This window comes from Kogia breviceps, chromosome 10 (genome assembly GCF_026419965.1).
Source record: "Kogia breviceps isolate mKogBre1 chromosome 10, mKogBre1 haplotype 1, whole genome shotgun sequence".
In the NCBI taxonomy this organism is placed as follows: domain Eukaryota; kingdom Metazoa; phylum Chordata; class Mammalia; order Artiodactyla; family Physeteridae; genus Kogia; species Kogia breviceps.
The window spans coordinates 11,648,651-11,675,233 of NC_081319.1; the positions used below are offsets into that span (position 1 = coordinate 11,648,651).

Below are 26,583 nucleotides of genomic sequence, written 5' to 3' on the forward strand. Positions count from 1 at the left end.
CTCGTCGTTTCTTTTTCTTCGCTGCAGCGCGCGGTTTGCGGGATCTTAGTTCCCCAACCAGGGATCGGACTCGCACCCTTGGCAATGAAAGCGCACAGTCCTAACCACTGGACTGCCAGGGTACTCCCAAGTCCCTCGTCTTAAGTCAACACTTAGGCCTTGATCATTTTTTAGCATCAGAAACATTCTAATACTTAATCTATTCCCTTTACGGATGGTTTTGCTCGCAGAAAGGTCAATTTTACGCTTCCTGTCATTTGACATAGGTACAATGAAGTGGTTTTTTTATCTACAACTCTACAGGTCAAGATTCCCTGTAATGACAGGAGAATAAGCAGATAGAGGTCTGTCATTGAAAAAGCTGCTCGGGAGGAAAATAATGGAAAATCAAGATATTTAACCACTCGGCTCAGACTGGAACACAACTTCTGCTGAAAAGGTCTCCTGGATCGGGGCTTCCCTGGTGGCACAGTGATTGAGAGTCCACCTGCCGATGAGGGGACACGGTTCGTGGCCCGGTCCGGGAGGATCCCACATGCCACGGAGCGGCTGGGCCCGTGAGCCGTGGCCGCTGAGCCTGCGCGTCCGGAGCCTGTGCTCCGCAACGGGAGAGGCCGCAACGGTGAGAGGCCCGCGTACAGCAAAAATAAATAAATAAATAAAAGATCTCCTGGATCAGTAAATCTATCAAGCTCATTGTCATGGGTCCTGGGTCTTTGAAAATAGCTCCTGCTCTTATGGCACTCCATGTTTTCACTGGAAAATGGATCCCATGAGAACTGTCAGAAGGTGATAGTCGCAAAAACATTCCCCTTGTAAGTGCTGTCTGAGGCCGAGAAATAAGACAGACAAAGGTGCACATGGAGGCGACGTCTCCTCATCCAGATGGTGGGCGTCCGCCATCACCATGACCGCACGGTGTGATCGTGCACCTCCTGGGCTCCCGATAGCTGACCTGCTCCCTGGGTAGCTCTCCTCTCCAGATGCCCCAAACGCCGCGTACACGGCGGGCTACGACCTCGTAGACCAGGCGCACCCGTCACCATGGAAAGGAGGGGTCCGTGAGGGGAGGAAGGACAGAGGATGCTCTCCTAGTTGCCCACACGTAAAATCTTTCAACAGCAGCAACTCACCAGCAAACTGTAGAAGAATTCATGGACGAAGAGCCCCATGGCGCAGATCAGCAGATAGAGCAAATGATAAAGGAACTCAACGTCCAGAACCATGGCTCGGTAGCCTCTGGTGAATGTTCCACAGTTGCCCACAAAGCTCATCAGAAAGATGATTTTATTGCAGACCTGACAACAACGATAGCAACAGTCAGATAAGCACGGACCACGCCGAACTCGAGACTCTTCACAGGAGCCGAGGGCACTTTGCCCCCAAGCTTCTCTCGGCGCCTGTGCCCAAACAGAAGCTTCCCTTTGCACCCAGGGCCCACCGAACGCGCCGAGAACTGTTCTGCGGATCAAAGTCATTTCATTACTTTGCTTTTCAGGCATATTGCAAGTTAATGTGACAGTCAAATAACTGCATGTGCAACAGTAATCAAGTGGCCTTTGTAAGTGACAAAAACAAAATTAACACATACTGAGATTATGATTTTCAAGATGAGATATGAATCATTTCTAACATCCTTACATGAGTTAGTCAAACAAAGAAGTCACCTCAATCCACGAACCCTGTGATCAGCATGATTAAAAGTGTTTTCTAACTTTCTGTTACATTCTAGGCATTAGAGGGCTGCAGTGGAATGAGAAGCAGCCAGTTCTCATCACCCATGGCTCCGAATATTACAGGGAAAAGGAGACTTCTCTTGGGGCGGGCAGGGGAAAGTAAGTCTTCACGATGAGTTCTATTCCCCTGTTCCCCTTTCTGGGAATAACTTCTTTTTTTTTTTTTTTTGGTGATGAAAGTTAAATTTATTGTGGTATTCATTTTGTAATATCAAATCAAAATATTGTACACCTAAAATTCATACATTATATGTCAATTATATCTCAATAAAAAGTTAAAAAACAATATTTGAGAAATATGTAACCTTATTAATAAGCAAAGAAATGTGATTTTCCTGATTTCTTCCTTTTCATAAACTCATATTTCATTGAAATAGTCACATATACACGGTAAACGTAATAGCATTTTTTTCCAATAGCATAAAAGCGTATAAAGAATAAAGGTAAGTCTCCCTCCCAACCTATACTATCAGACCCCCCCCCACGACTCTCCAAGAAGACTACTCTTATCCCCCAGAAGGAGCCACGCTGGGACCTCGTAAAGGACCAACGCTTGGCCCTTCTCGGGTTGGGAATAACTTCTATTTTTCCTCTGGGGATCCATCCCTTCCCACGTATCGGTCCTTGAGGTCTGGGTGGGGCTCCATCCCGGCTAGTCGGAATTATGGCAATCCCCCGGCAACGACCGGTTCACGGATAGGCACGTGACCAAATGGAGTCAATGACACCCACTGAGACCCTTCCTGGGACTGCAGCGTAAGACAACTTTGTTCTTTACCCCTGATCTCGGACCTGACAGAAAGTGAGCTCTGAGGCTGCTGGCATCCGTCCTGCATTACCGTGGAGCCTAAGGGCACCACCAGCGCAGAACCAAAGGGGAGGAACTGAGCCCCGACACCACCGTCCAGCCTCCTGAATTCCGCGCTACACCTGAAGCCAGGCGCTGGATTCTCAGTCACATTTTCTCCTTTGCTTCTGTTAGCGTGGATTAGGTTTTCTGACCCCTGCAACTGAAGGCTGACCTACTGTATAAGAGAGTCCCACCTTTGAGAGAAACCCCATGCCTGAAGTCTGCCCATAGCAACACGCTGCTAGAAAAACCTGAATCAGGAGAAAGGTGGAGAGAATGCACTTCGGCTGCACTTGGTAAAACCATCTCCTGCTACCCGAGCTAGCTTGGCCACAGGTGCTGGGGAAGCGGTGCCAGTTAATCTGGTGGGTCAGTGCAAGCGAGCTTCTCGGCAATCAGATAAGGGGGGAAGCCAACACCCACGGAGAAGGTTCGGCTTTCTCAGCCAGGCTAACCTTTCAATCCACCAGGTCTTTTTCTTCTGATGTTTTAACCTTTGCCAGTATGGGATCTTTTTTAGGGTGAGAAAGCATCATTCATTCTGAAAGAACTCTGTTGCTGGGGTTTCAGAGAGGAAAAAAAAAAAACCAAAAGGCCACGCTCAGGTTGACATTCTAGGACCTCACACAAGCCCAGGCACCTGCGGTATTAACAACAGAGCAGTCCACTTCACCTGCGTCCGCTCTTCCCTTTCACTCCTGCCCCCGTTTTCTCTGTCGCTTCACCAGCAACTGTCTCCTATTCACGGTCTTAGTCTGCTGTCCCCACTTCCTACGGACCCCACTTTGGTTAGTGTTAGATGTGGCTTTGGGGTCCAGCTCTCTACTGCAGCGGCTCTCCCCACGTCCCCAGGGATTCTGCAGGGCGCACAGAGCCGTCTTGTCCTGTCCGCTCCTAGCACCCAACCCCAGCTCCCGCAGCAGCCTTCTCACCACACTCCCTGCACGCGGCGGCCAGGACACCATCCCGGGCTGCTTCCCCAGATCTTAGAGCTCCAACATTCCTTCGCTGTGTGTCCGCAGCAGCTATTCCGTCTCCCGTCGTCGCTCCATGGGAACGTTCCTCTTTTGTTATCACCTCTAAATAACTGTTTACTGTTTCAGCTATTCCACCCCCCCCCCCAGCTAATGGTATTAAGAATGGTCATTAATTATCCAAATGGAGTCTTTCCCCCAACTGATTTACATTAAAGAGAAAACTATGGAATGACCAAAGGCCAGAGAAACGAAAGAAGTAACTCGCAGAAGACGACCTCTGAAATACTGAGCGTTGTTTCCTTTCATTTACTTGTTTCTCCTGCATTTCTTTCTTAAAGAGCTTCCTCTCACTGCAGGTGACGCCTGCGTTTCCTGCTTCAGCGCTGACGTGTTTCTGTCACTCTGGTCATGCCTGATTTTCAAACATCAGGCCCAACATTAATAGCTTGTCTTGTTGCCTCAAGCCCAGCGAGCCAACAATTTTGGTCTATGTTCACCCCGGAAACCAGGTCTTGCATGACTTCCTTTCAGCTGGAGGCATCACTCTTCTCCCAGCCTCCCGTGACTACAAAGTTGGAGTTACACTTGCCTCCTTCATCACCCAGTCAAGACAGTGCTACCTTCTTTGCCTGGAGAAAAGGACCCAGACCAAGCCCTGCACTGCTTTCAGGCTTGAGGCTCAGCCCCTACGCCCACCACGTGTCAGTGTCCCCTCCGAAGCTCTGACACCCGTACCTTCCTTCTTCTCCGTTACGACCAAGACCCAGGCTTGTGTCACGTAACTGAAAGCCCTGCCAGGGGCCCTAAGTGGTCCCCCACCCACCTTGCTCAAATCTGTGTATATTCACGCCACTACCAAGGGAATTTCCTCAACCACCGACTTGCTCAAAAACCCTGGATCATTTCCCACTATTGGGAAGAGAACTTCCCAACCTATATTCTATACAACACTAATTCCAAGTGATACTTTACAAAAAATGTGGGCAAATAAGTTCGGGAAACACGAATAGCTGGTGTCCCTTTCTTACAGATTCATAACCCGTATCAGCATGTTAAAGTCTCAGAAACGCTGCCGTGAAAAACCTTTCATGTTGCTTAACCCAGCATTTCGCACACTGATTTGACCAAGGAACGCTCTTTTCACCTAAGATTTATCAACTTGGAACACGCTGACCTGGAGCGTGAAACCCTAGTGCGTCTTCCTGAACGGCACGGCCCAGGTTCCCGGTGCAGGACCAGGCCCTACAGCTCAGTACGTGAGGCACAGAGGAGGCGAAACTCAACGGGGGGCCGTCTCCTGACAAGGCCCGGGCTTCCCTCGCTGCTGTAGCCTATGGGGAAGATGCTCCGCTCAGTCCCTGCTTCCCGGCCCCACCGTCTCCACGCTTTAAGACGAAGCTTCAGACCTGTCCCCCTTCTGTCCTAGCGCCCTTGCTGCCTCTGCCGTCTGAACAGCCACTGGGGGACATTTATGATCGCCCTCAATTACTGGATTCACCTTTATTGCAGTATCACTTGTTCGTTCCTTTTTGTCACCAGGAAACCTCTCCAAGTTTATGGCTTTGTATCAGCTGTGTCCACTTCCTAGGAATTCCACAGATGGAGTTGGCACCTACCCGTCCACGGCGGTGAAACAGCATTTCCAAATGTCACTACTAACTTTGAGGTGACTCTCCTTGATTCTCTTCTTACCTCTCCACCTGCTCGACCTCTGTGGACAGTTCCTCTTGCTTCTCTGCGGTCCTCACCAGAAGTGGGTGAACATTCGGTCATTTGACTCACTGGCTAAAATCTCTCGTCCTAGCACACCTTTGACCTGATTGGCAAAACTAACCCAGATCCCAACTTCTCTCCCTTTGTCTGCCCAATTCTGGGAGGAATATTCCCTGAAGATGAGACTGTCGGTGCCCGGAGAGCATGTTAAGAGGCTCACCGTCTTGTGAGAAGAGGAAAAGGGACACGGCCACCTGCAGCTCTCCTTTGCTTCTGCTATTTTAACACTTGACCCAGATAATATTTTTCTGCACTGGAAGCACAGGCCAAGATTCTGGGGAGGATGGAAGGCATTCCTGCTTGTATGTAAACAAAAAAGTGGTGATGAAGGTATTCATACTTACGTTGAAAGCTCCCAGAAGAAACAACGTGGGTTGCAACCCGACTGAAAATATCAACCGGAGAATTGTGGAAGCGATTAAGGCCCGGATGCCGTGGGGCTTGGGGAGGGCGATGACGATAGCCAGAGATATGAGCATGGCTGTCCACAGCAGCCCCGACCAGTGTGGCTCCAGGGTTCCTGGAAGGACAAGGCAGGGCTCTCAGAGATCAGAGCTTTCACCGGGTACAGGTGACAGAGACCAAAACGGGCTTAACGTCCTTTTCTTCAACCACCCCTCTGGCCTTGTATGTCCCAACCCTCACGTCCAGTTCTCTGCCCCGGATGTAACCAATCACATCCATGTTTTCTTACCTGTAAGCCTTCTACTGATACATGTTCCTTCCACCTGGGAAATTCTCTCCCTTTCCCATTCGTGTTAAGTCTTAGCTTAGAGGTTACCTCTTCTAGGAAGTCTCCTCCTCACAAAACATGCCAGGTGCTTCTTCCTTCTCTGATTCTTGTAGCCCTGGTCACCCCTATGGGACACGGTTCTCTAGCGGTCACTGCCCCCTCCCTAAACCCTATCCCCACCAGACTCCAAATTCCCCAAGGGAAGCACTGGGCACCCAGTAGGCACCCATCAAATGAGTTTGTTCCATGAGCAAAACTCAAACATGTGTCACACTTTACTCTTAGGGGAGGTGGGCTGGAAAGAATAAACTTCTAATTTCTATTAAAAGTATGCTAAGGAAAAGTGCAGGTCCCCTGCCTGCATCAGACTCCTTCAAGGCAAGGAGGAAGGCAACTTCCGTATCATTAGCATCATCCTACAATTAGATTATCCTTGTAGTCGAAGAGCTTATACCAGTTTTTGTCATCTCTTGCTATTGCAAGTTCTATTTAGAGTGTCCCACGAGACGGCTTGGTTATATAACATGAGCCAACAGGGCTAAAAATAAGGTTCTGTAAAACACTCATTAAAAAAAAAAAACACCCCTATTTCAAATGCTGTCACATTTTGAGTTTCCTTCAGATGTAAACAAGTAGCACTACATGATTAAGGCCACTTATATAAAGGAGTTTCAATTCTCCAGAACTGCTGGGATTGAAGCACCAGCCAGGAAAGAGACACCCTGGCAGGTTCCAGCTCTTCCACGAGCCTGCTGGCTGCCCTAGTTCATTTTGTCCGTACCTGCTGAGACTCACTTTCTCTCTGAAAACTGTCCCCCTAACCCCAGCCACCTACCTCTTCCCTTTGGATATCCTTCAAAGGTAAACTTGATTAGGAATGGGCACCAAGAGGCAGAAGCTTCTCGGAAATCCAGGAAGAAGTGCATATTGGGGCCTAGGTGTCCCTTGCTGTGCATTTAACAATTGTTAGATATTGTATGAAGCCATTTACGCCGATTATCATTTATTTAACCCTCTTGATCACCCTATGCGGTTGCTGTTATCATCTCCATTTTACTCCAGAGGAAACGGAATCTTGGGTTGCGTATCTTGCCTAAGGTGACACGGCATATACCAGGAGTATAGACGCCCCTGGAAGAATGGGCCTTAACTATCATTAAAGAAAAAAAAAAAAAATCCACCCGTTGTAAGTGCAGACCTTGATGGCATCTGGCAATGTATACAGTCATATGACCTCATGTAACGGCCAACACAATCAAGATATAAACAACTTTATCACCCTAAGAGGTTTCCTTGTGACCTTTGCAACTGATGCCTTCCCCCATCTCCAATGCCAGGCAAATATGGACCTGCCTTCTACCACTGTAGCTTTCCATTTTCCAGAATTTCATGAAATGGGAAAAATAATCATATTTGTAGGTAGTCTTTTTAATTCTTTCACTTAACAAAATTTTTAAGATCCATTCAAGTTATTGTGTATATTAATAGTTTGTTCTTTCTATTACTTAGTAGTATTCCGTAATATGAATATACCACCATTGATTTATCCACTTAACAATTAATGGATATTTGGGTTGTTTCCAGTTTGGAGTTGCTACAAATAACGCTACTGGAAACAACCAAGTACAAATCTTGGGGTGGGTGTATGTTCTCACTTCTCTTGGACAAAAACATGGAAGTAGATTTTGGGATCCTAAGTACATGCTTAACTTTAGAAGGCCTAACCATACTGCCTTCCAAACTGATGGTACCATTTTCCCTTCCCATCAGTAATATATGGGAGTTCCACTTGCTCCACATCGTCACCAATACTTGGTATGGTCAGTTTTTCTAATTTTAGCCATTCTAGTAGGTTTCTAGTAACATGTCATGGTGGTTTTCACTTGCATTTCTCTAATAACTACTGATGTTGAATATCTTTTTATGTGCTTCTTGGCCATTCATATGTCTTTTTTGTGTGTGAAGTACCTGATCAAATCTTCTGCCCACTGTTTTAACTGGGTCATCTTTTTATTGTTGAGTTGTAAGAGTTCTTTATATATTCTGGATATAAGCCTTTTGTCTGATGTATGATTTGTAAGTATTTTCTCCCAGCCTGTGGCTTGCCTTTCATTTTCTTAAGCACTTGATTATCATCTTAAACTGCTCTTAAGAGCTCAGTGAAATAAATGTGACCAGTACAACACATGTACTCAAATCCTGAAGGGGATGATATAAAAACCTGCTGTCTTCCCACTATAAAAACAGAGGTGAAAATTAATGCTAGATTCCAAAGAAACAATTATAGAAAGACTTCTTTGAGACAACTGGAGAAACATGAATATGGACAGGCTATGACATGATTTACTGTTAGTTTTGTTAGATATGATAATGGTATGGTGATTATACACATTTTAAAATATTCTTAGAAGTTAGGGATGCGCAGTGAAATATCTATGGGCAAAACGACAAGATGTCTAGACTTCTTTAAAATCTTGCAGAAAATACAGTAGGAGTATAAATGAAACAAAACTGGCAAAATGTTGGTAATTGTTAAAGCTGGGCTTATGGGTATATGGCAGTTTATTATACTGTTCTTTCTACTTGTGTATATATTTGAAAATTTCAACAGTAAGAAAGTTTTAAAAGTAGTACTTTATGTGCTTTAATCATCATGCCATGTTTACAAATTCAGTATGAAATCTGAAGATGCCCAATTTTCACGCTTTTCAAAGACTCTGTGACTCATCAGTTCTGAAATAAAGGGGGAAATGATACTTCTAAACAGGAGCTTTTAAGGCCACACTGTCCTTGGCAGCCACAAGCCTTGGAAGTCACAGAGCCACATCGGCACACATAGCAAGGTCATTACACACCTGAAAGGGGGACATTTTGGAAATCCTGGTTTCAGGATTCAATGAGCACAAATATTGCTCTCAAAGAAATACTTTCAGGTAACCAATCAGATTTTGTTTCTAAACAGGGCTAACACAACCCTCCTCTTAAAGATTGTCAACAGTGAGTACAGAAGTTGCCCCTGACACATCTTCCAAAAGAAAAAAATAAATCCCTCTGAGTGAGTGGATGTGTTTGAGGTGATCTCAGTCACTGCATAATAGGAACGGCTTCCTTAGGTCGGATCAACCTTGTTCTCTCCAAGGACATCTAATTACGTTTTCTGTTGAGTCTATCTGCATGAAGGTCTAAAGCCAATGCTGCCAAAACAGAAAGCCTGGACTTCTACAGATCAGCCAGGGGTGATGCCACCTTGAGTGCCACCACTGTAAAGTTGGAAGGACCTTTAAGAATCATTGCATCCAGTAGTTCTTGAACTTGGATGGGCAAGAAACAGGATGCTCCAGAGATCCTGACAAGGTCAACAACTATCTTCTCCTGACCTCTACAGGAATTTCCAAATCCACACCCAGGTTTCACAACTAGTGGCTCAATTTAAGCACCTCTTAACAGAGAGGATAAGGAGAACTAATTGAAGTGGCTCGCCCAGAGTCTGGCAGGTGAGTGGCAGAGCCAGGCCTAGACATGAAGTCTGGACTTGGTAAATCTAGCTGTTCCACTGGATGAGGCTTATCATTGAAGAGGAGAGAGGTGTCAATGAACTGTCCCCAGCACTGGCCTCAAAACTGCCACAAGTGACCAGTGAAGAAAATGGCCAAGATATATCAAAAAAAAAAATCAACTTTAAATATTTTTAAAGAAGTGGAGGGTAAAATGAAAACACATCCAAAGTAACAGTTGAAGAATCTGCTATGATGTGCACAACAGCTCCCCAGAGGTGAAACGAGGCCTGGGCTCTGTCCCCTCCACCTTGCTTGACCACTTTGCGCTCTTACCTCTGCTGGCTGGCAGCCTGGTGAAGGCAGACATCCCCCAGGGGGAACACCCTGCAGCCCTGTGGACCTGCCCGACTTTGCAGCCAAGGACACTTATGATTCCTGATATTGCATTTTAAAGGAAAATTCCCCTTGGGCTTGTGTTTAAGTACTGCTTTTGGGGGGGAAAAATCACTTAAATGGAGCCTTCAACATAGCTTCAGGCCAAACAGAAAAGCTAACGCCTCAAGTGAGTAAGTTAGACACATCATAGAACATATGACCACTTTCAAATCTGACCTTAAATTTACTTCCATTACGTTTATGACATCTGCATTATTAAATCCAGAGCTGCGCCTGGAATTTACCTCTGCACTGTTCCTGGGTTTTTTTTTTTTTTGGTCTTACTTTTGGGCTCTTCATCCCATTATGTTTCACACGAGGTGGCTCCTGGCAGGTTGTGACATACATATGGGAGGTGATCTGCCAAAAAGCTCTGATGAGAAATTGAGCTGAAAAGTAGGCCTCCCAGGAGGCTGTAGCAGGTGTCAGAAAAGTAGGCCGTAGATGTTTAATAGAAGAGGAGCTTCCGCCAACCCCCAGAACCCCACACACGTAAATGTCTCCAGAGAGCTGTTAAGCAAACCGAGGAGCTCCAAAGAGAAAAATGCCCCTCCTGAACGGTTTGCCTTTTCTCAGCAAAATGTGCAGAACGTGCATACAGACGACTGCAAGGAGACAGTGGTGGGGGAAATCCATCAAGACCATGGACAGCACGTTTCTTTATGTGAATAATGGCATGTAGCTCTTAACAGACTAAACAGCCAAGGATGTGCAGTCTGCAGTCACTCAAGCCCTGCCTCACCCCACCTCTTGTCAAAAAAAAAAAAAAAAAAAATTCCAGAGATTTCTTACAAATTCTTTAGTCTGTAATCAATTTCACAAGTATGGCATGGGAAAAAAAAATCTACTGGACTGAGCATCAAAACATCTACGTGCTAGAGTTAGCTCGGTCGCTAACTGGCTGTGTGACTTTGGCTAAATCTCTCAGCTTCTCTGACAAACAGTTTCCCAACATATAAACCAAAGAGGCTGACTAAGATGAACTCTTCCAGTTTTAATACTGTATAGAGCTTCTCTCTTTCTTTCCTGGTAAATAAATATGGACATACAATTTATATTATTTCAAGTTAGATTTAAAAATAAACCCGTAGGCTTCCCTGGTGGCGCAGTGGTTGAGAGTCCGCCTGCCGATGCAGGGGACACGGGTTCGTGCCCCGGTCCACAAAAAAAAACAAAACAAAAAACCAAAAACAAACCCGTGGTAAAAGCTACACTCTCATTTTGTCTGAAAATGGGTAATTGGGATCCCATAACTTGCACCAGTACTTCCAGGGATCACGTTTAAGATGCAAGTCACAGCCTTCCTGCTGCTTCTGGAATTTTCCTTGAAATTAAAGATACGGGTGGTACCTCCTCGGACTCCTTTAAATGGGTAGAAAAAGGCCACAAGCAGATTCATCAGGACAGCCAGGTTGAATGAAATGCTGCTCCAGAAAGACATGTTGCGGGCACACCAGTACAGAACGGGCTGGGCTGTGGAAACAAGGACAGAGCCCCGTGAGGTTCAAGACTGCAAGCCAGAATGTTGGGAGTCCACGTGGCCCTCCCGCTCCGCCCCTACAAGTCCACTTTCGTTCCCAGTTTTTACCACAATAGTAAAAACGGTCGTTTGTTTGGAAGGTGACTCATAGGCTCAGAACGACACCAGATTGGTTTGTTTCTGTTTGGAGTACTTACTGGAACAGGAGATGTTTTGGGGGATAAGGAGGAGAAGGAAGGGGAAAAGTTGGAGCGTCTAAAAACCCTGCATGCCCCTGTCAACACCATCGGTTACGGAATCCTGGGGGTTATCCAGGGCTTATGCACCGAGGCCTCAGTTCCCCCCGCGGTGCTGGGACTGGATGAGACGCCTGAGGAGACCCGAAAATTCAATAAGACTTTGAGAAGTGGGGGGGCGCTGGGTGGGGTGGGGGACACAGCATTCAGAGTTGGCCCAGCTGGGCCCCAGGCTATAGGAACAACGTTACCTCTTCCACACTCTTCCCTTGCCTGAAATTCGTCACCAACTCACTGGTGACCGAAAGCAAGATAATGATCCCTTTCCCAACACCAGGTCATCTGCCATTTTCCTGAAGCCTGGTGATCACTCTTGGGGGGCGGGGGCAGAGGATCTAGGAGTGGGAGTTCTGGCTGGACGGTCAGCAGGGGAGCTCGCATTTCCCAAGGCTACAGCAGAGACAGGATGTGGAACCAAAGCCCTCACAAAGGGCGAGAGACCCTTTAGGCAGTGCTGCCATCTTAATCCATTGTTCCCGACAGGTGATACCACCCTGGCCGCATCTCAGCGTTAGGAGAACAAGCGGTGACCGCATGGTGTGCACTGCTGCTTCCTCTTCCGCGGAACTCTTCAGGGGCGCCTTACGCTTAGGATGACGCTCAAAAACAGCTATGGCAGGAATAATTTCCACCTCCATGCCAGAGGCAAAGTTTCCAAAAGATAGTCTCATTCAACATTATCCTCCTCCAAAGAAAAGTGTGGAGTATGTGAAAATGGATCTCTAGCGTGTTATTTCTCTTTCCCAACGAAGTCATCATTTAACTTCAGGACAGCAGCCAGGGACAAATCCAGTGACTCTCGAACGATGCCTAGAGCAGTAGCCAAGCCTTTGGAAACTTCTATCCAAAATAAAGTTATGGCATAATTAAACAGAGCCCTGGATAATTTAATAACTGCTCATCTCATGTTTGCACTTGGTAAGAGGCCATGTTTCCAAACTGTAGAGTTTTAGAGCTATAAGCATCGCCTAGTTTAAAAGATTTCATTTTGTAGATGAGGGAAACTGAGGCCCAGCAGAGGATGGAAGGCATGGAGATCTCACTCCGCAGCTCAGAGACCCGCTGGGCTCAGTGACAGGGACAAAGTTAAGCGGCTCATGTCACCATTCAGTGGAGGAGCCGACCAGGAATCAGTCCCACCTATAGTTAATGAATGACTTTTTCGTAAGTTACTTGCCAAAGCAAATTTAAGATGAGAAATCACCCGCTCTGTAGACAATGGCTATTGGTGTTTCTTCTGGGACTGAAGCCCATTTCTGATCTGAGTATGAAAACTCCACAGAGCACAGAAGAGACACATGGCAAGGAAGGCAAAGGGCTGAAAACTGTTGAAGCTGGGTGATGGTTTCACGGGAACTTACAAAATCCTCCCCACATCAGTGTATGTATCACAGGCTCGTGAGAAGTTAAAAGACAAAAAGGCAGGAAACGGCAGGGCTCAGTGACGGGTAAGCCAGAATTCTCTTCGGAGGAGCTCTCAACACTAAGTGTGAGAGTAGCTGCCGTATGATGCTCTTCAAGCACGGCAGACAGTTCACAAATCTTACTTTCATAAGGCTAACACTGTACTTCAATTGTGGTGTCACTCTGAATATGAACAAACATTCCGTCCTTCAAGTCAACTGGGGATCTACGCAGGTGCAAGAAGACAGGGTACCGTGATCGCAGATGGGCAGGGCGATTTAAATAACTGCACCTGGGGCATCCCTTGGTAACTCTCTTCCCTAGTTTGTTTGTTTGTTTTTAAGGAACTGGGGCTTGCTTGAGGACTTGGACTCCATGTGCCTGTACCAAGAGAGTTTCCCGCTCTACTCTGATAAGTGCAATAACCATGAGGGTAAACTCCACATAATACCACATAACAAAGTGTCAGCACATGCAACTCCGCCTCGGGAGAAGATGTCAGAGAGGCACGGTGGACAGAGGATGTGAACACACAGAATTGGTGTGTGTGTGTGTGTGTGTGTGTGTGTGTGTGTGTGTGTGCGCGCGCGCGTGCTGAGGAGAGCAGGGAAGAGGGTTTCAAGAGAGCACAGGACCTGAGTATCTTAATACTTGAAGAAGAAAAGATGACGCAATCCGAGTCTCAGACAGACCTTACTGTGTACCTGAGCCCTAGCTACAGATTCTCCAAAGCACAGATGATTCTCTGTGATACTTTCAGGAAAAGGAAGAGGAGCTTCATGAATAAGCCAGAGAAATCTTTCCTGCAGATTTATTAGAAGAGAAATAAGCTACGTAGGGAGGACAATATATTTCATTTTAAATGCATTTCTGAGTACATTTCTCCCCTTCCTAAACATGCAAATCATGTTTAATTCAGTTATTACTTTCAATTTTTCTCTTACCAGCAGAAAGCTATGAAGCCAATTAAAATCTCTCAGTTGACAGCCATAGCTGTGTTTAAGCTTCACGGAAACAAAAACTGTTTTTGAAACAAAGACAGGCTAAGTAAGAGAAGGTAAATCCTGGAATGATGAGATGGCCATTCTGCAATCAATCAAACAATCGGGTAATGTTAATCCCCCACTTTATAGGGGAGGGCCTAGAAGAAGTTAAGTCATCTGCCCAGAGCCACAGAGCCAGGAGGTGGTGGAAGGAGCATGGAATTCAGACCTCCCACCTCTTGGGGCTGAGGGCTTCCTCTTACGCCAGGCTGACAAGGTATCTCACCTCATCATAAAAGGTGAAACACCTTTCAGTTCACAAGCCCCACGGGAGAGCCTATTTTATATACCTATTTGATAACACAATTCTGAGAGAATGAATACATCTGACCAGTCTTAGTACTTAGCAGACCCATACATTGGTGAGGGTGAAATCACCATTCTGGTAACTATTTTGGAGGTTTGGATACACGAATTCTGGATCATCCCCTAAAGCTGGAACTATGGACTAGTTCAGTGAAGAGCACAATCAACAAATAAGAGGAAGTTCCCTTCTATTTAATGGAGTAGCTGAAAACACAAGAATACACGACAGATGGGATGTATGTCTACCTTTTTGGGTATCTTTTCTATCCTACCGCCCAAGCATGGTGCTGTGTAGACTTTCAACACTACTCACGATGCTTGAGCGGGAGGAGCTGAGATCAAGCCCACAGTGGCTACGAGGACACACCGAGAGTGGGGCAACTTGACCCCTAGGCCTTCTGAGGGCCACACCAAGGAGGACACGCACGCTGTTCTGCTAAAGGTGGTCCAGACACCAGGCATGGGGCTGGGTGAGGAATGGGTTGGCTCAGCAAAACACACGCTAATGCTTTAAAGTGCCGGACCGATGAGATGCCCCTTAGAGATCAGGGAGAATGGAGTGGGGGCGAGGTGCGAACAGCGCCCCCTGGCCGGCCAGCTTGCACAAGCCCCTCTGACACCAACCGAATCGGGGGAGGCAGGCAGCAAAGCAGTGCAGGGGAAGCAGTAAAGGAGGCGGGTCTGTGCCGGCCCAGGCTGGTGGGGCCGGAAGAGGACAAAAGCGTCCAGAAACTGACCTCTAGCCCAGCTTCCGCTCACCACAGCAGGAGCCCCAGTGATCACAGCTGCAGCTGCAACCCAGGGTTTCAAATAAAAATCCAGGCTCCTGACTGACAGACAGGAATAAAGCACCATCCTCTCTAAGTTGGTCCTAACAGTTGGTGCGTAGCGTACTGTCGGCGCTGCAGGATCACGTTAAAACCCTAATGAAAACCGGGCGTGGAGAAGCCCGCCGGGACAGCCCTACGGAAGTATTTTAGATGAGTCACTGCAGCGCGCCGGGCTGGGCTCTGCCACGGGCCTCGCTGGTGACCCAGGACGCATCTCAAACAGTCGATGACTCCACTGCCTATAAAATGACACTAGGGGGCTTCCCTGGTGGCGCAGTGGTTGAGAGTCCGCCTGCCGATGCAGGGGACACGGGTTCGTGCCCTGGTCCGGGAGGATCCCACATGCCGCGGAGCGACTGGGCCCGTGAGCCATGGCCGCTGGGCCTGTGCGTCCGGAGCCTGTGCTCCGCAACGGGAGAGGACACAGCAGTGAGAGGCCCGCGTACCGCAAAAAAAAAAAAAAAAAAAAAATGACACTAGGGTCTAAAATCCGAGCCACCCCATAAAAGGGGGGAAGACGGGCATCTTCCGAGCAGGTGGGCTAGTAAATGAGCAGTCCAGTGGGCTGAATCTCCTGCTCAAATGTACCATCCTGTGAGCGCCAGGCTCGCCTGTTCTCCGCTCCTTTTATTTTCTTCGTCAGGATACCAAAAAAGGGCATGCGTGCCAAGTTCTCCCTGGAGCTCTGCAAGCGGATCGGATCAAAGGCGGCAGGAAGCAATCCCTTAGGGGAGGCGCCTCCCTAAGGCTGGAGCACACTTATCAGCTCCAAAGGTGCCCAGAGGGGGACAGAATCCCAAATCACACCAGCTCTGCTCCTACTTGGGAGGTCCACGCACCCACCATCAAGCCCCGCCGGGTGAGACCCCAGGACCGCGTGTCTCTGTAGCTTCTGGAGGCGTTGCTGACCTACCTCGCAGCTTCTTTTGCCAATTCATCTCATTGAAGAGGTCCTCGGATCGCAGGAAGAAATCGTTGATCTTGCTGCCTTGCTCATCCCTTTCTGTAGTGTAGTATATGCGTAGCTTTGACTCCTTGGTTAGGAATTCACATATACTGGGTACGGGGAAAACAATCTGTTCCATGGTTCGGTCTAATCTGACAATCTAGGGGGAAAAATGGATGAGGTTCAATAGTCATCATCTTCAAAGACCAACACAAAACTAAGGATCTTTGCACTGGCCACGGGCCCAGTATCAAAGATCAAGCACAACACAGACTGGACCCAGTCTTCTGTGATTCTGTAGCTCTCAGACTGGGCTGTATCTCTTAGATCTATAAGAAAACAGTTTTGGTAAGTCTATTAAAGTATTTTTCTAACCTCAGACCCATTATTTTGACTAGTGACTAAGTTTTACCTGGAACAATTTAAAGCGTGTTTTGTGTACACATTCAGATGAGGCTCTGGGCTGTGGATATCCAAGAGAACTTTCTGTAATGATGGAATGGTTCTGTAACTGTGTGCCTGCCCCATCCAAAAGGAGAGTCACTAGTCACACGTGGCCATGGAGACTGAAGAACTGAGTGTAATACTTAATTTAAATGTAAATAGCCAAACATGGCCAGCGGCGATCTACTGAACAGTGCAGCGCTAGGCTGTGCTGCAAATCTCACCTAATGGCCTTTCTCAGATTGCAAGGTTGTGTTATTTTTCCTAGATAGGAGCTCTACAAGGGGATCACTGGTTTATGCAGTTGCAGTGACCTCCTGCCTCTGACTTGTCACGGCAACTAACATGAGCGATGCATGAACCAATATGCCCATTTCACACTGGCCGAGCAGAACTCACCGCTCTTTAAACTAGCTTTGTTGGGTGCCGGGGTGGACACCGCACAGATTTTCCCCGGGCCCTTCCTAGATGGGCTCAGTCCCCAGAGAGAGCCGTCTGGTCGAGATTGTTCAAATGTTTCAACACTGCATTGTCATAGTCCTGGGAGTGGGGGCAGAGGTGTCCAAAGGGGTGCGGGCTGCAGTATCATAGGGGCATGGCCTCCCTTTATCCTTCCTCCCCAGAGGCTGGACAAGTAGGTGAGGCCCAGGGCCCACGCCCTCTACAAGAAGATCTGGTTATCTCTCTCCCAACACCGTTCCCAACCCAGCAAGAGAGGTGACTCAGGTCAAGCTGTAGTGCGAAACTCTCAGAAACGAGGCAGGTTCCCCTGGCCCTGCCTCCATAAATTCTGGGAGACGTCATCTTGAGACCAACGGCTTCCAAAGGTGAGTTGGAGATCAGCTTATGGCAGCTTCCTTATCGTACTAATTGTGGTTCATAAGCCAACCTCATTTAACTGGAATTGTAGTGCGGGAGTTGGTGACACGGGTGCGCCCACAGTCTGAAGTCTCCCACTGTCCAGAGCCGCCCTGCTTGATACCGTCAAGTGGGCTCGGGGTCAGCACCCCCTTACACGGCGGGAACATGATCTCAGAAGTGTGTCTGGGCTCAGGAGGCAACGGAGGAGGACACAGGAGGCCTCCTGGCAAGAACCGATGCCCGGACTCCAGGGATACCTGGCCCGAGTGACCAGAGTGAAGGCACAAGGGTCTGCAAGAGCCCCGGGGAGTGACAGCGCTCTCTGCCTTGCATAGATAATTCCCTGGGAGGCTGGAAGGTACGGGCAGCCGCCCAGGAACAGGATTTAAGAGCTCAGGACACCCTGCTTGGCCATTTCTCTCTCTCCTTTAAGATTGATCCATGCCTCTTTATTTCAGTAAACTTACAGTTGAGAATCAGAACTCGGCCCTTCTGCCACATCTAACACGGTGGATGGCCTCATTCACACCTCTTAATCTGCTCGAGCATCAGCCCGCTCCCCTGGGAGCCAAGGAGCTCGCGGTGATCTCCAAGGCTCCTTCTCCTCTGACATTCCACACCGCAAACACCTGAAGCTCATCTTCTAAGGGCTCCAGAGGACAAACTTCCGGTCGTTAGCCATAAATCAAGAATATGTGCTTACACACGCTGTCATGATCAACTAAGCAGTGAGATGACACATTTTAGCAGGACAGCCCAGAGACCCAAGACAGCGGGTGAGAATATACTCTTACAAGACTCCATCCTGAACACTTCACACGGCCCAAAGGAGTCCGTGAGTCCTTCAAAATCTTTGCCCCGAAGCTGATACTGAGTCTGTGCATTTCCTCATTAGCCACACAAGACAGATACGCCATCGCTTCCTGCCCACAGCCTGCACCCGTAGGTCTGCGCTCTCTCGACTGCCAGGAGGCAAGGTAGGTAACCTGAAAGGCACCCACAGGCTCGGTGGTCAGCGCCAGACTTGGGTGAAAATTCCAGTCCTGACAGTGATAACTGGTCAGATGACACAGCCTCTCTGAGTCCTATTTCAGACTCTTCCCAGCTGCGAAACGGAGAGGATTCTGCTTCTTGTGTGTGTTTTCTCTAAGGCAGATCTGGTCGTATCACTCCTCGGTGTACAACTCTGCAATGATTCTGCACTGCTCTGAGGGTCAAGTCCAGACTTCTTCGGAGGATGGCGGACGCGGTCCTGCAGGCTCTGGGCCCTCCTGTCTTCCCTCTCTGATCGCGGGCTGCTCTCCCTCTAGCTCCCTACATCCTTCACCTTCACCTCCCACCTCAGGGCCTCCCCGTGTCTGCCAAGCTCTTGCCTTCCGGCTCTGCCTGTCCATTCCCACCCTTCTGAAGGTCTGTGCTTGGACACCATTCTTCAGAACAGGCCTCTCTGATAACCACAGTCCACAGCAGGTCCCTCCGGGGGACCGTCTCGTGGTGCCTCGTTTGTCCCCACGGCCCTGTCAGGATGCATGGCGCGTCTCCTTGTGCGGATTCACCTGCCTTCTTGCCGGGCCTTACGCAGGCCTCGGGCCCGGCTTGGCCGTCACTGGCTGTTAGCGCTGAGTGCAGGCCCCGGTGCACCGTAGCTTCCCACGACCTGTTCACCGTTCCGACCCATGACTGCACGCCAGCCCCAGCCCAGGGCTGCCACACCGGAGGCCCTCGACGCAGGCCCGGGCGCCGAGTTCACCCTGCCCTTACCTCTATCTGGGCCGTGTGCTTGGCGTAAAACTCCAGAGCTTCGTCTCCCTCCACCTGGCCACCGGGTTTCAGCATGGTCTGAAGTTCTTTGTTGTGCCGAGCCAACTAGAACACAAATACAGAAACCAGGGGAGTCGTGTCTCTTTTCAACAGGAACACACAGCTCCCTTCCAGCTCTGGGTATAAAAGACGCGTAGTAACCAGCAGCAAGCTGGAGGGCGAAGGGGGCGAGGGCACCGCTCCTCCCCATCAAGGGGCGCGCCGCACCGCAACTATTCTGGGCTCTGGCAGAGCAGCGTGGAAAGCGCACGCCCACTCGAGGTCCCGCTTTGCCCTGATCCCTTTAGCCAGGCAGGAGGGAGATGGGGTTTTCCATCCAGCCCCACGGAGCCTGCGTTCGGAATGTCCCGAGACCTCTCAGGGGCTAAATGCCAGGAATGGAGGAGATAAGGGGCAGAGATCTACCAACCTCCGGCTCAATCCCATCACTGTTTTCTACCAAACTCCTCTACCTCAGAGAGGTGAAAGGGACAGGAAGTGTCAGCCTGCAGCAGAGTTCCCAGCTGCCCACACACATCAGCCTCCAGAAAGAAGAAGTGTCTGCAAAAGCCCGGCCACTTGGGAAGAGAGTTACGAAACAGGGCATTTTGGTGCCAGGGTAGGAAGTATTACTACATCCCCCAAAATGCAAACAAATAGAAGTCACCATGACAAGTTCCCAAAGACTGCCAAGTGCGATTGGTCAGGCAGCTGAGGTTTATTTCTTTAGATGGTTAAGACAGACTCATCAATATTTATGAAAAGACTAAGACTCCTTTCAACAGTCTTGAGACACAGACATGAACTATCCAAGTGTCACTGCTCAGCGCGAACGCTTTGAAGAAACGTGGGGTTTCCAAGGACGTGACCCTACGGGAACGGGCAAGGGAAGCATCCTGGACCTCGGCACATCTGGTCAGGTGGCTGGCAGTACCCGTTGCCACGAACCCAAACAAGCTCAGGCTGAAACCTTAAAGGAAAAGTCAGTTTAAGGGCACACAGCATGGAGTCCTGTCCAGCAGGTGGGCGTGGGGAGGGGTGGCACCTGATGAGCTAAGATGTAGATGTTGTGTCCCACGTTCCTGGGGGAAGCAGCTCCGTCCTCGCCATTCTCTCCATCCTCGAATTCCACTTCGCCTTGCATGTAGGCTTTCTTGATCACCTCCACCTGCAAGAAGGGCCAGGGAACAGAGTCCCTGCTTCAAGGAAGAGCCACGTAGGACTGGCAGTGACAGCATGCATACTATCAGTCTCCCCTGCTGGAGCAGACACCGCTCGTCAGCCTCAGGGCGCTCGGCCAGCAGGCGTGGACACAGCCTCAGAATCCTTCTCAGGATGATTGCAGGCAGTCACCACCCATCAGCCTTCAATGAAATGAGACGGGAACCCATTCGCTCTCGCTAGGCCACGAGACGTTCTGCGGCTGGCCCATGCCCTTCTACTTTGGAACGGGACAATGGCTAAAAATAAACCCAAGAAGCCTCCAAACAATGATATGATACAAACAAAGGCTAGAAGCCACGTTTTCCCTTTCTCTCCATTTCATTCTGGCAACTCTCCCCATCCCCTACCTCCGCCATTTCAGGAAAAACTAAAAAGGAAAGCATTTGCCTTTAGGAATAGCTGATGCAACTCTTTCCTGACTCCACATGTTTCCCTGTCTCTCACAGTCTACTGCACGTGAAGAAAATACCACTAACAGGCGACATCTCCCAGCACTTTCTATGTGCTTAGTATCTTCATCCTTTCAGAAACTTTAATGCTCGTAAACATTTGATGAGATGTCAAAGATTCCTCCTGATTATGGATGAGGAAGCAGACCCAGAGAGGAAGGAGGCGTGTTGAAACTCACACGGCCAGCGAGCTGAGCTTTGACCCCGACTGTCTCCCGCCGAGAGCACGCTTCCCAGGGCGTTTCAGTGCCGGCTTTCCTGCTCCCAGGCACCGGCCTCAGCTCCCCCAGGGGCGGGGCTGGCTCTGCCCGTTTCTCAGTCCCTCCCTGGTGCCCAGCACACGCCCTGGACAAAGCGGGGCCCGGCCAGTATTTATCAAATGAACCTATCATTCAAGATTTAATCGTTCAACGATCAAGAACACAATGCTTTCAACCCTTACGTTGTACTAAAAATTAATCATTTTCTCGGATGACTCAGAAGGCATTTCCGCCTCCTGCATCGCCTCGAGGCCATGACTCTGAACTGCTCCTCGTTATCCAAGACCAAGCAGGGCAGAGGGCCGCACGTTTCTGTACTGACGTCAGGTCAGGCCCTAGAAGTAATTTTGGAGACCAGACCCTCGCTCTCTGAGCTTGTCTTCCCTTCGCTTCTCTAAAACCAAACTGAACAGACCACGTGTTGCACGGGACGTGGGAGCCTGAACGCACATGCGTGCACACACAAATGTACACACGTGTTCCGGACACGTGAGCGTCTTCGCTAGGCGCATGCTCAGAACCGCGTTTGCGCCGGGAAGCCTTTGACTCTCCCTCGAGATTCGGGAACGGAGCTAATCAACCACAGGGGGGTGACCCGGGAGTCAGTGGCACCTAGAGACCGGGGTGCTGCCAGGTCCCCCACCCAAGATGGGGTGTGCTCTGGATCGTTGGGAACTGGAGCGGGGTCTCTGCTAAGTCATATTCTGTCCCTACTCAGGAGCGACAGATCCCAGCCTCCCCCAAGCCCAGTTACATAAGCCATTACGTAAACTCGGAGAGGACTTCCATCTCAGGCTGAGAACTCACTCCTGACCTCAGAGATCAAAGAGCTGGGCTCGCTGTGAACTTTATTTAAAGGAACACATAAAGGGACTTCAGCCTGGCCCCCAGTGCACACTGGGTCACCAGGGGGCAGGAAAGTTTTAGTGCCCTCATTTAGGTCTGTCAGTTACAGTTCATCTGCGTGGGAAAAAGTCCAAATAGAGAGTTCCGTCCTCAGCTCGGTGCAGCGTCTCAGAGCTGCTGTCTCACAGTTTGCAGCACAGACTCCCAGCCTGGAAGTCACAGCCAATTGTGAATATCACCCCCCAAATATAAACAAGATGGTGTTTTCTTTTTTAAAAAAAAACCCAAACATCAGCACCCCCCAAAACACCCTTCTGTTGCCCAGACTATGGGCACCAAGAAGAGATGTGACTTCTTGAGCCCCGGAAGAAGATGCGGCACGGAGCTGCAGCGAATGAGGAGTAAGAGGAGACCGTGGATATTCTCCAAGGGTTTACTGAGTGTGCGGGCACCGTGCGCAGGGCCCGGCGGGAATCATCTGTCTTGTCTCCAAAGCAACCCTCTGGACCAGCTGCTACCATCATCTCCTTTTTAGGGAAGAGGGGAGTGCAGCTCAGTGAGTTCAAGGGCCACCCAAGGCGACCCAGCAAAGGGCCGAGCGACGGACGTGAATTCCAGTCCGCCGAGCTCCCACACCTGTCCCAGTGCCACCTCCCCCAAGGGAAACAGGCCAGGGAGGCTTCCATGCATGTTTGTGCTGAAGGCAGAGGGCACTTACTCCACACAGGGCTCACTTCCCTGCCCTAGGCAGGGGCCCGAATCAAACGTTCTCTCGGCACTTCTGCATCGTAGAGAAAGCTCGAGGAGGCAGATGCCCTGCTCTGCCACAAGTGAAGCTCTGATGCTAGGCAGTGCCACGGCCAGAGGCTCAGCCGTCCGACTCACCAGTTCCTTGGGCCTCATGTTATAGAGTATCCTCTCGGCATTTTCACTATCGTGCCTGCTCTCCATGATGGCCAGGAGCAACTTGGATGCATTGTTCTAATTGGAGACACAAAGGGAGAAAGAAATGAAGAGGAGCCCCTGGGGGCAGCCGGCCTGAACCATGGGTGACCAGCTGCTGCGTCCTGGCTAAAGACACTCTGCCCCACGGCAGAGCGTGGGGTCAAGGGCATCACCAGACTGAGAATGTGCCACTTGACACCCCAAAAACATGTCCGCAGAAACTGACTGGGGTCAAAGAGACACCTCTTGGTTTGGGCACAGTTTCCCCCTTATGTCACTTGGTCCAAGTCCTAGCGGACATTTAAACATGGGTTCTGTGGGTACACTGGGACCCTCATGACAGTGGTCAGAAAGCAGCTGATACAAAGACCCACGACGCCTCCGGGGGGTGGGGAGTCGTTATAAACACTGTGATTCAGCCTTGCAGGTCAGAGAAGGCAGGCAATTCAGGTAATTCTCCCCCTGTCCTAAAACAGAGCTATCAGCTCTCATGACCCCTACTATTATCATGAGATACAGCGACGCCAGTTAACGAAAGTGACCCAGGGAAGCGCCATACTCAAGCCAAACCATAATTTCCCATTATATTCAAAGTTTTCGTGTGCCCACACCCTGTACTTCTTGACTCGAGTTCATTTTACGCCCCGGGCCTAAGATAATCCATATGCTTCTTCAGGTATAGGACTCGAAAGTTGTTGGGTGAGAGGGGGCAGTATTTTTTTTTTTTTCTCCCCAAGCACAGATCACAGCAGTGCCATCGGGTTGCTGTGCTATCAAAAGGTGGCTTTTCACAGGGCAGAAGTTTCTATAATAACCTTCAGGTTACCGGATTAGTGGTTGAAAAAGCCACTGAAATGCTGATTAGGAATGCATGAAATTCTGAGTTTATTTCAGGCTCTCATCATATATATTCTGATAAATGGTAGCCAGGGATGTGAGCTTGAATGATGTTCAAGTCACTTCCACAACACGATTTGTCAAAGGAGTTAAAAATAGTCGTTGCCACCCCCACCAAAAAAATCCACTTAAACCATACACCCAAACCATCTATTAGTTTGGACACTCATTTTGAAATAAAATAAAATAAAATAAAAGTAACTGTGCAATTCCTGTGGGCTTCTGTGCTACCACCTTCCCTAATGACCTTTCTGCCCTCCGGCACCACTGAGGCCATAAATACAGATCGGCTTTTCAGCTAAACCCTGTAGGTCCAGGCTCTCCTGTGACAGTGATAAAGTGCCCAGTGCTGCAAACGGGGGCGAGTTGGAGGGCAGATCTCAACCTGCCCCAACATGGGAACAGGTGAAAAGGAAATGTGCTCAGTAAGGCTAACATTTCGAAATATACTTTAGACGCCAGGATGGAGCTGCAAGTCTGACTCTCAGGACTGAAACTTTGGACGCCCTAAGATAAATGAGGGGCTTTTTGTTTATTTGTTTTTACTTTTTAATATTTTTTAAAATTAATTTTCTTGGTACACTCAAGAAACCAACATCGGGAGTAGTGGATCAGCTTCTCAAACATCCCAGAGGCTGGCTTGCAAACCCAGTAGCTTAATCACCTTGAAGTCACTGCTTCAAGGTGCTTAAGCTTCGTCACCCCATCAAACTATTTTGGTATCAGAGGGAGTCAGCATGTCAAGGGTGCTTCTACATCAGTCGTCTGTCATCCACTGTTTGTACACGATGCAAAGAAACTCATCAGAGGCCCAGAGGCACGATTCTGGACAGTTTAACTCTCCTTATTTTAACCCAACATTTATGAACCACCCTTCTGCTAAATCAACCACAGAACAGAAAAAGGTGTTGCCGGATAATCTAAAAAGTTCAACTTTTTTTTGGTCCTAGATAGTTTTTAGCTGTACTATTCTTCAACTGGCCCTTTCTCCTCAATGGGGGAAAGATGAGAGACCACAGAGGGGATGGAGTTTCCATTCTTTCTCCGTCTGCGGCTTTCAGAATCAAGGCTGCTAGTTCTTGGATGCTGTTCGAATTTGTTTCTCAGCTTTCAGTGATGATTTCTCATTCCATGTGACCTGTGAGTGGAAAAGCTGGTATCCTGTCCCAAGACCTTATTTGGAGGGGAAAGACTGAAGTTCTGCCTTTTACTCAGAACTTGCAACGTGGATCATTCATTTACTTTAAAAGAACTGTCTTTAGTATTTAGTTTCAGGGCAGTGACCACGTCGCGTGTACAGGCAATACACAAAAGGGTCTCCAGATGCTCCCGTCTTTTGCTTTCAATCCCTACTTGCCTTCAGTTCTAATACAAGGTCCATCCTCTTCTTTCCCAGCGGGTTTATGTCATTGAGGATGAGGGCTGTGATGATGTCAATGCCATTGGATTCGTGGGTGGCTATGCAGTTCTGAGGAAAGAGACACATGCAGACATTACACAAACGCTGGTCATAGATCAGACATCACAGGCCAGCAGGCTCGACTGCTATTTCAGCACAACGCTTGCCAGTCCTAGTAATGTCTCTAGGGGAGAGCAGCAAATTTTCCGTGAGAAAGTGGTAAAAATAAAAGACAGATGAAAGTCTCTAGTTTCAGAATTAACAGTAAACAGTAGGAAAGTCCCCATGCACTGTAACTGATAAATTGGCCGCATCGAATCCAAATAGTGCAGTGGGCTTTTGTTCTTAGGGGAAAATATGGTGTGTGACTGATTCTGGGTCCTGAGTGCTGTTTTCCCCTTTCGAGGTGTGTTGCATTCTCTCTACATCACTCGGTTTTCGTGCTGCACACTTTTGCTTAAGGCTTCAGTTTGGAAAGCAAGTTTTAATTCACGTAATATCAGAATTAATCACCTTCCCCCAAGTAAGAGCCCCATTTGCAGCAGACTTCACCCCAGTATGCTCCTTTTAACAGGCCTCTGTTTGGCAGAAAAGCCATCTTGAGGTTATAAAGAAATTCCCTTAGATAAAGCCTCTCCCCCAAAGCCTGCTGTAGTTTTTTTTTGTTCCTTTTCACTTTAACTCTAACGACCCCACGGGTCCCATCAGGAAGCCTGGAGACGAAAGTGGATCTAACAAAACGCTCGCCTCGTAGTCATGGACAACTAAGATCAGATTTTTTTAACATACAGCAAGTGGTCCCTCTTGTAAGCCGTTCTTCTCTTCCGAGTGAAGGTTCTGGCCTTGCTTCTCAAGGAACACAGCATGTCATACCTTTCCTGGCCGCTGGGTTTATAATGGGCCATTTAAGCACTGGCCTACCCCCTCCAGCCAGGATACAGCTAAATAACTTGAGCTAAAAAATCATACTCATTCTAGCATCAGCGCAAAACCGCACGAGATCTTCACGACGTCATGGATAAGCAATGACTCTACTCAAGGAACTACTGGGTTCCACTCCAAAAATGTACTTCTCGAGAAGCGTAGGTCAAGACTAACGGAGTCCTTCCCTCCTCTGAACGTCTGTGGTGTTAAAGTCTCAATCATACATTT

General features: G+C 48.7%; 1 protein-coding gene across 10 annotated transcripts in view; it reads right to left on the reverse strand.

Annotated features, from left to right (window-relative positions):
- ITPR1 (inositol 1,4,5-trisphosphate receptor type 1) overlaps positions 1-26,583 on the reverse strand; it is a 327,850-nt gene that overhangs the window by 39,662 nt on the left and 261,605 nt on the right. For 9 of the 10 annotated variants that reach the window (XM_067043583.1, XM_067043582.1, XM_067043578.1 and 6 more), the window contains 8 exons: positions 25,390-25,500; positions 23,076-23,171; positions 20,457-20,579; positions 19,373-19,477; positions 16,274-16,466; positions 11,352-11,474; positions 5,681-5,856; positions 1,134-1,298 (listed from right to left, as the gene is read on the reverse strand). In XM_067043583.1, the coding sequence (XP_066899684.1) occupies positions 1,134-1,298; positions 5,681-5,856; positions 11,352-11,474; positions 16,274-16,466; positions 19,373-19,477; positions 20,457-20,579; positions 23,076-23,171; positions 25,390-25,500 (1,092 nt within the window). The remainder of the gene's footprint in view (positions 1-1,133; positions 1,299-5,680; positions 5,857-11,351; positions 11,475-16,273; positions 16,467-19,372; positions 19,478-20,456; positions 20,580-23,075; positions 23,172-25,389; positions 25,501-26,583) is intronic. The other variant, XM_067043581.1, reaches the window with a different exon arrangement.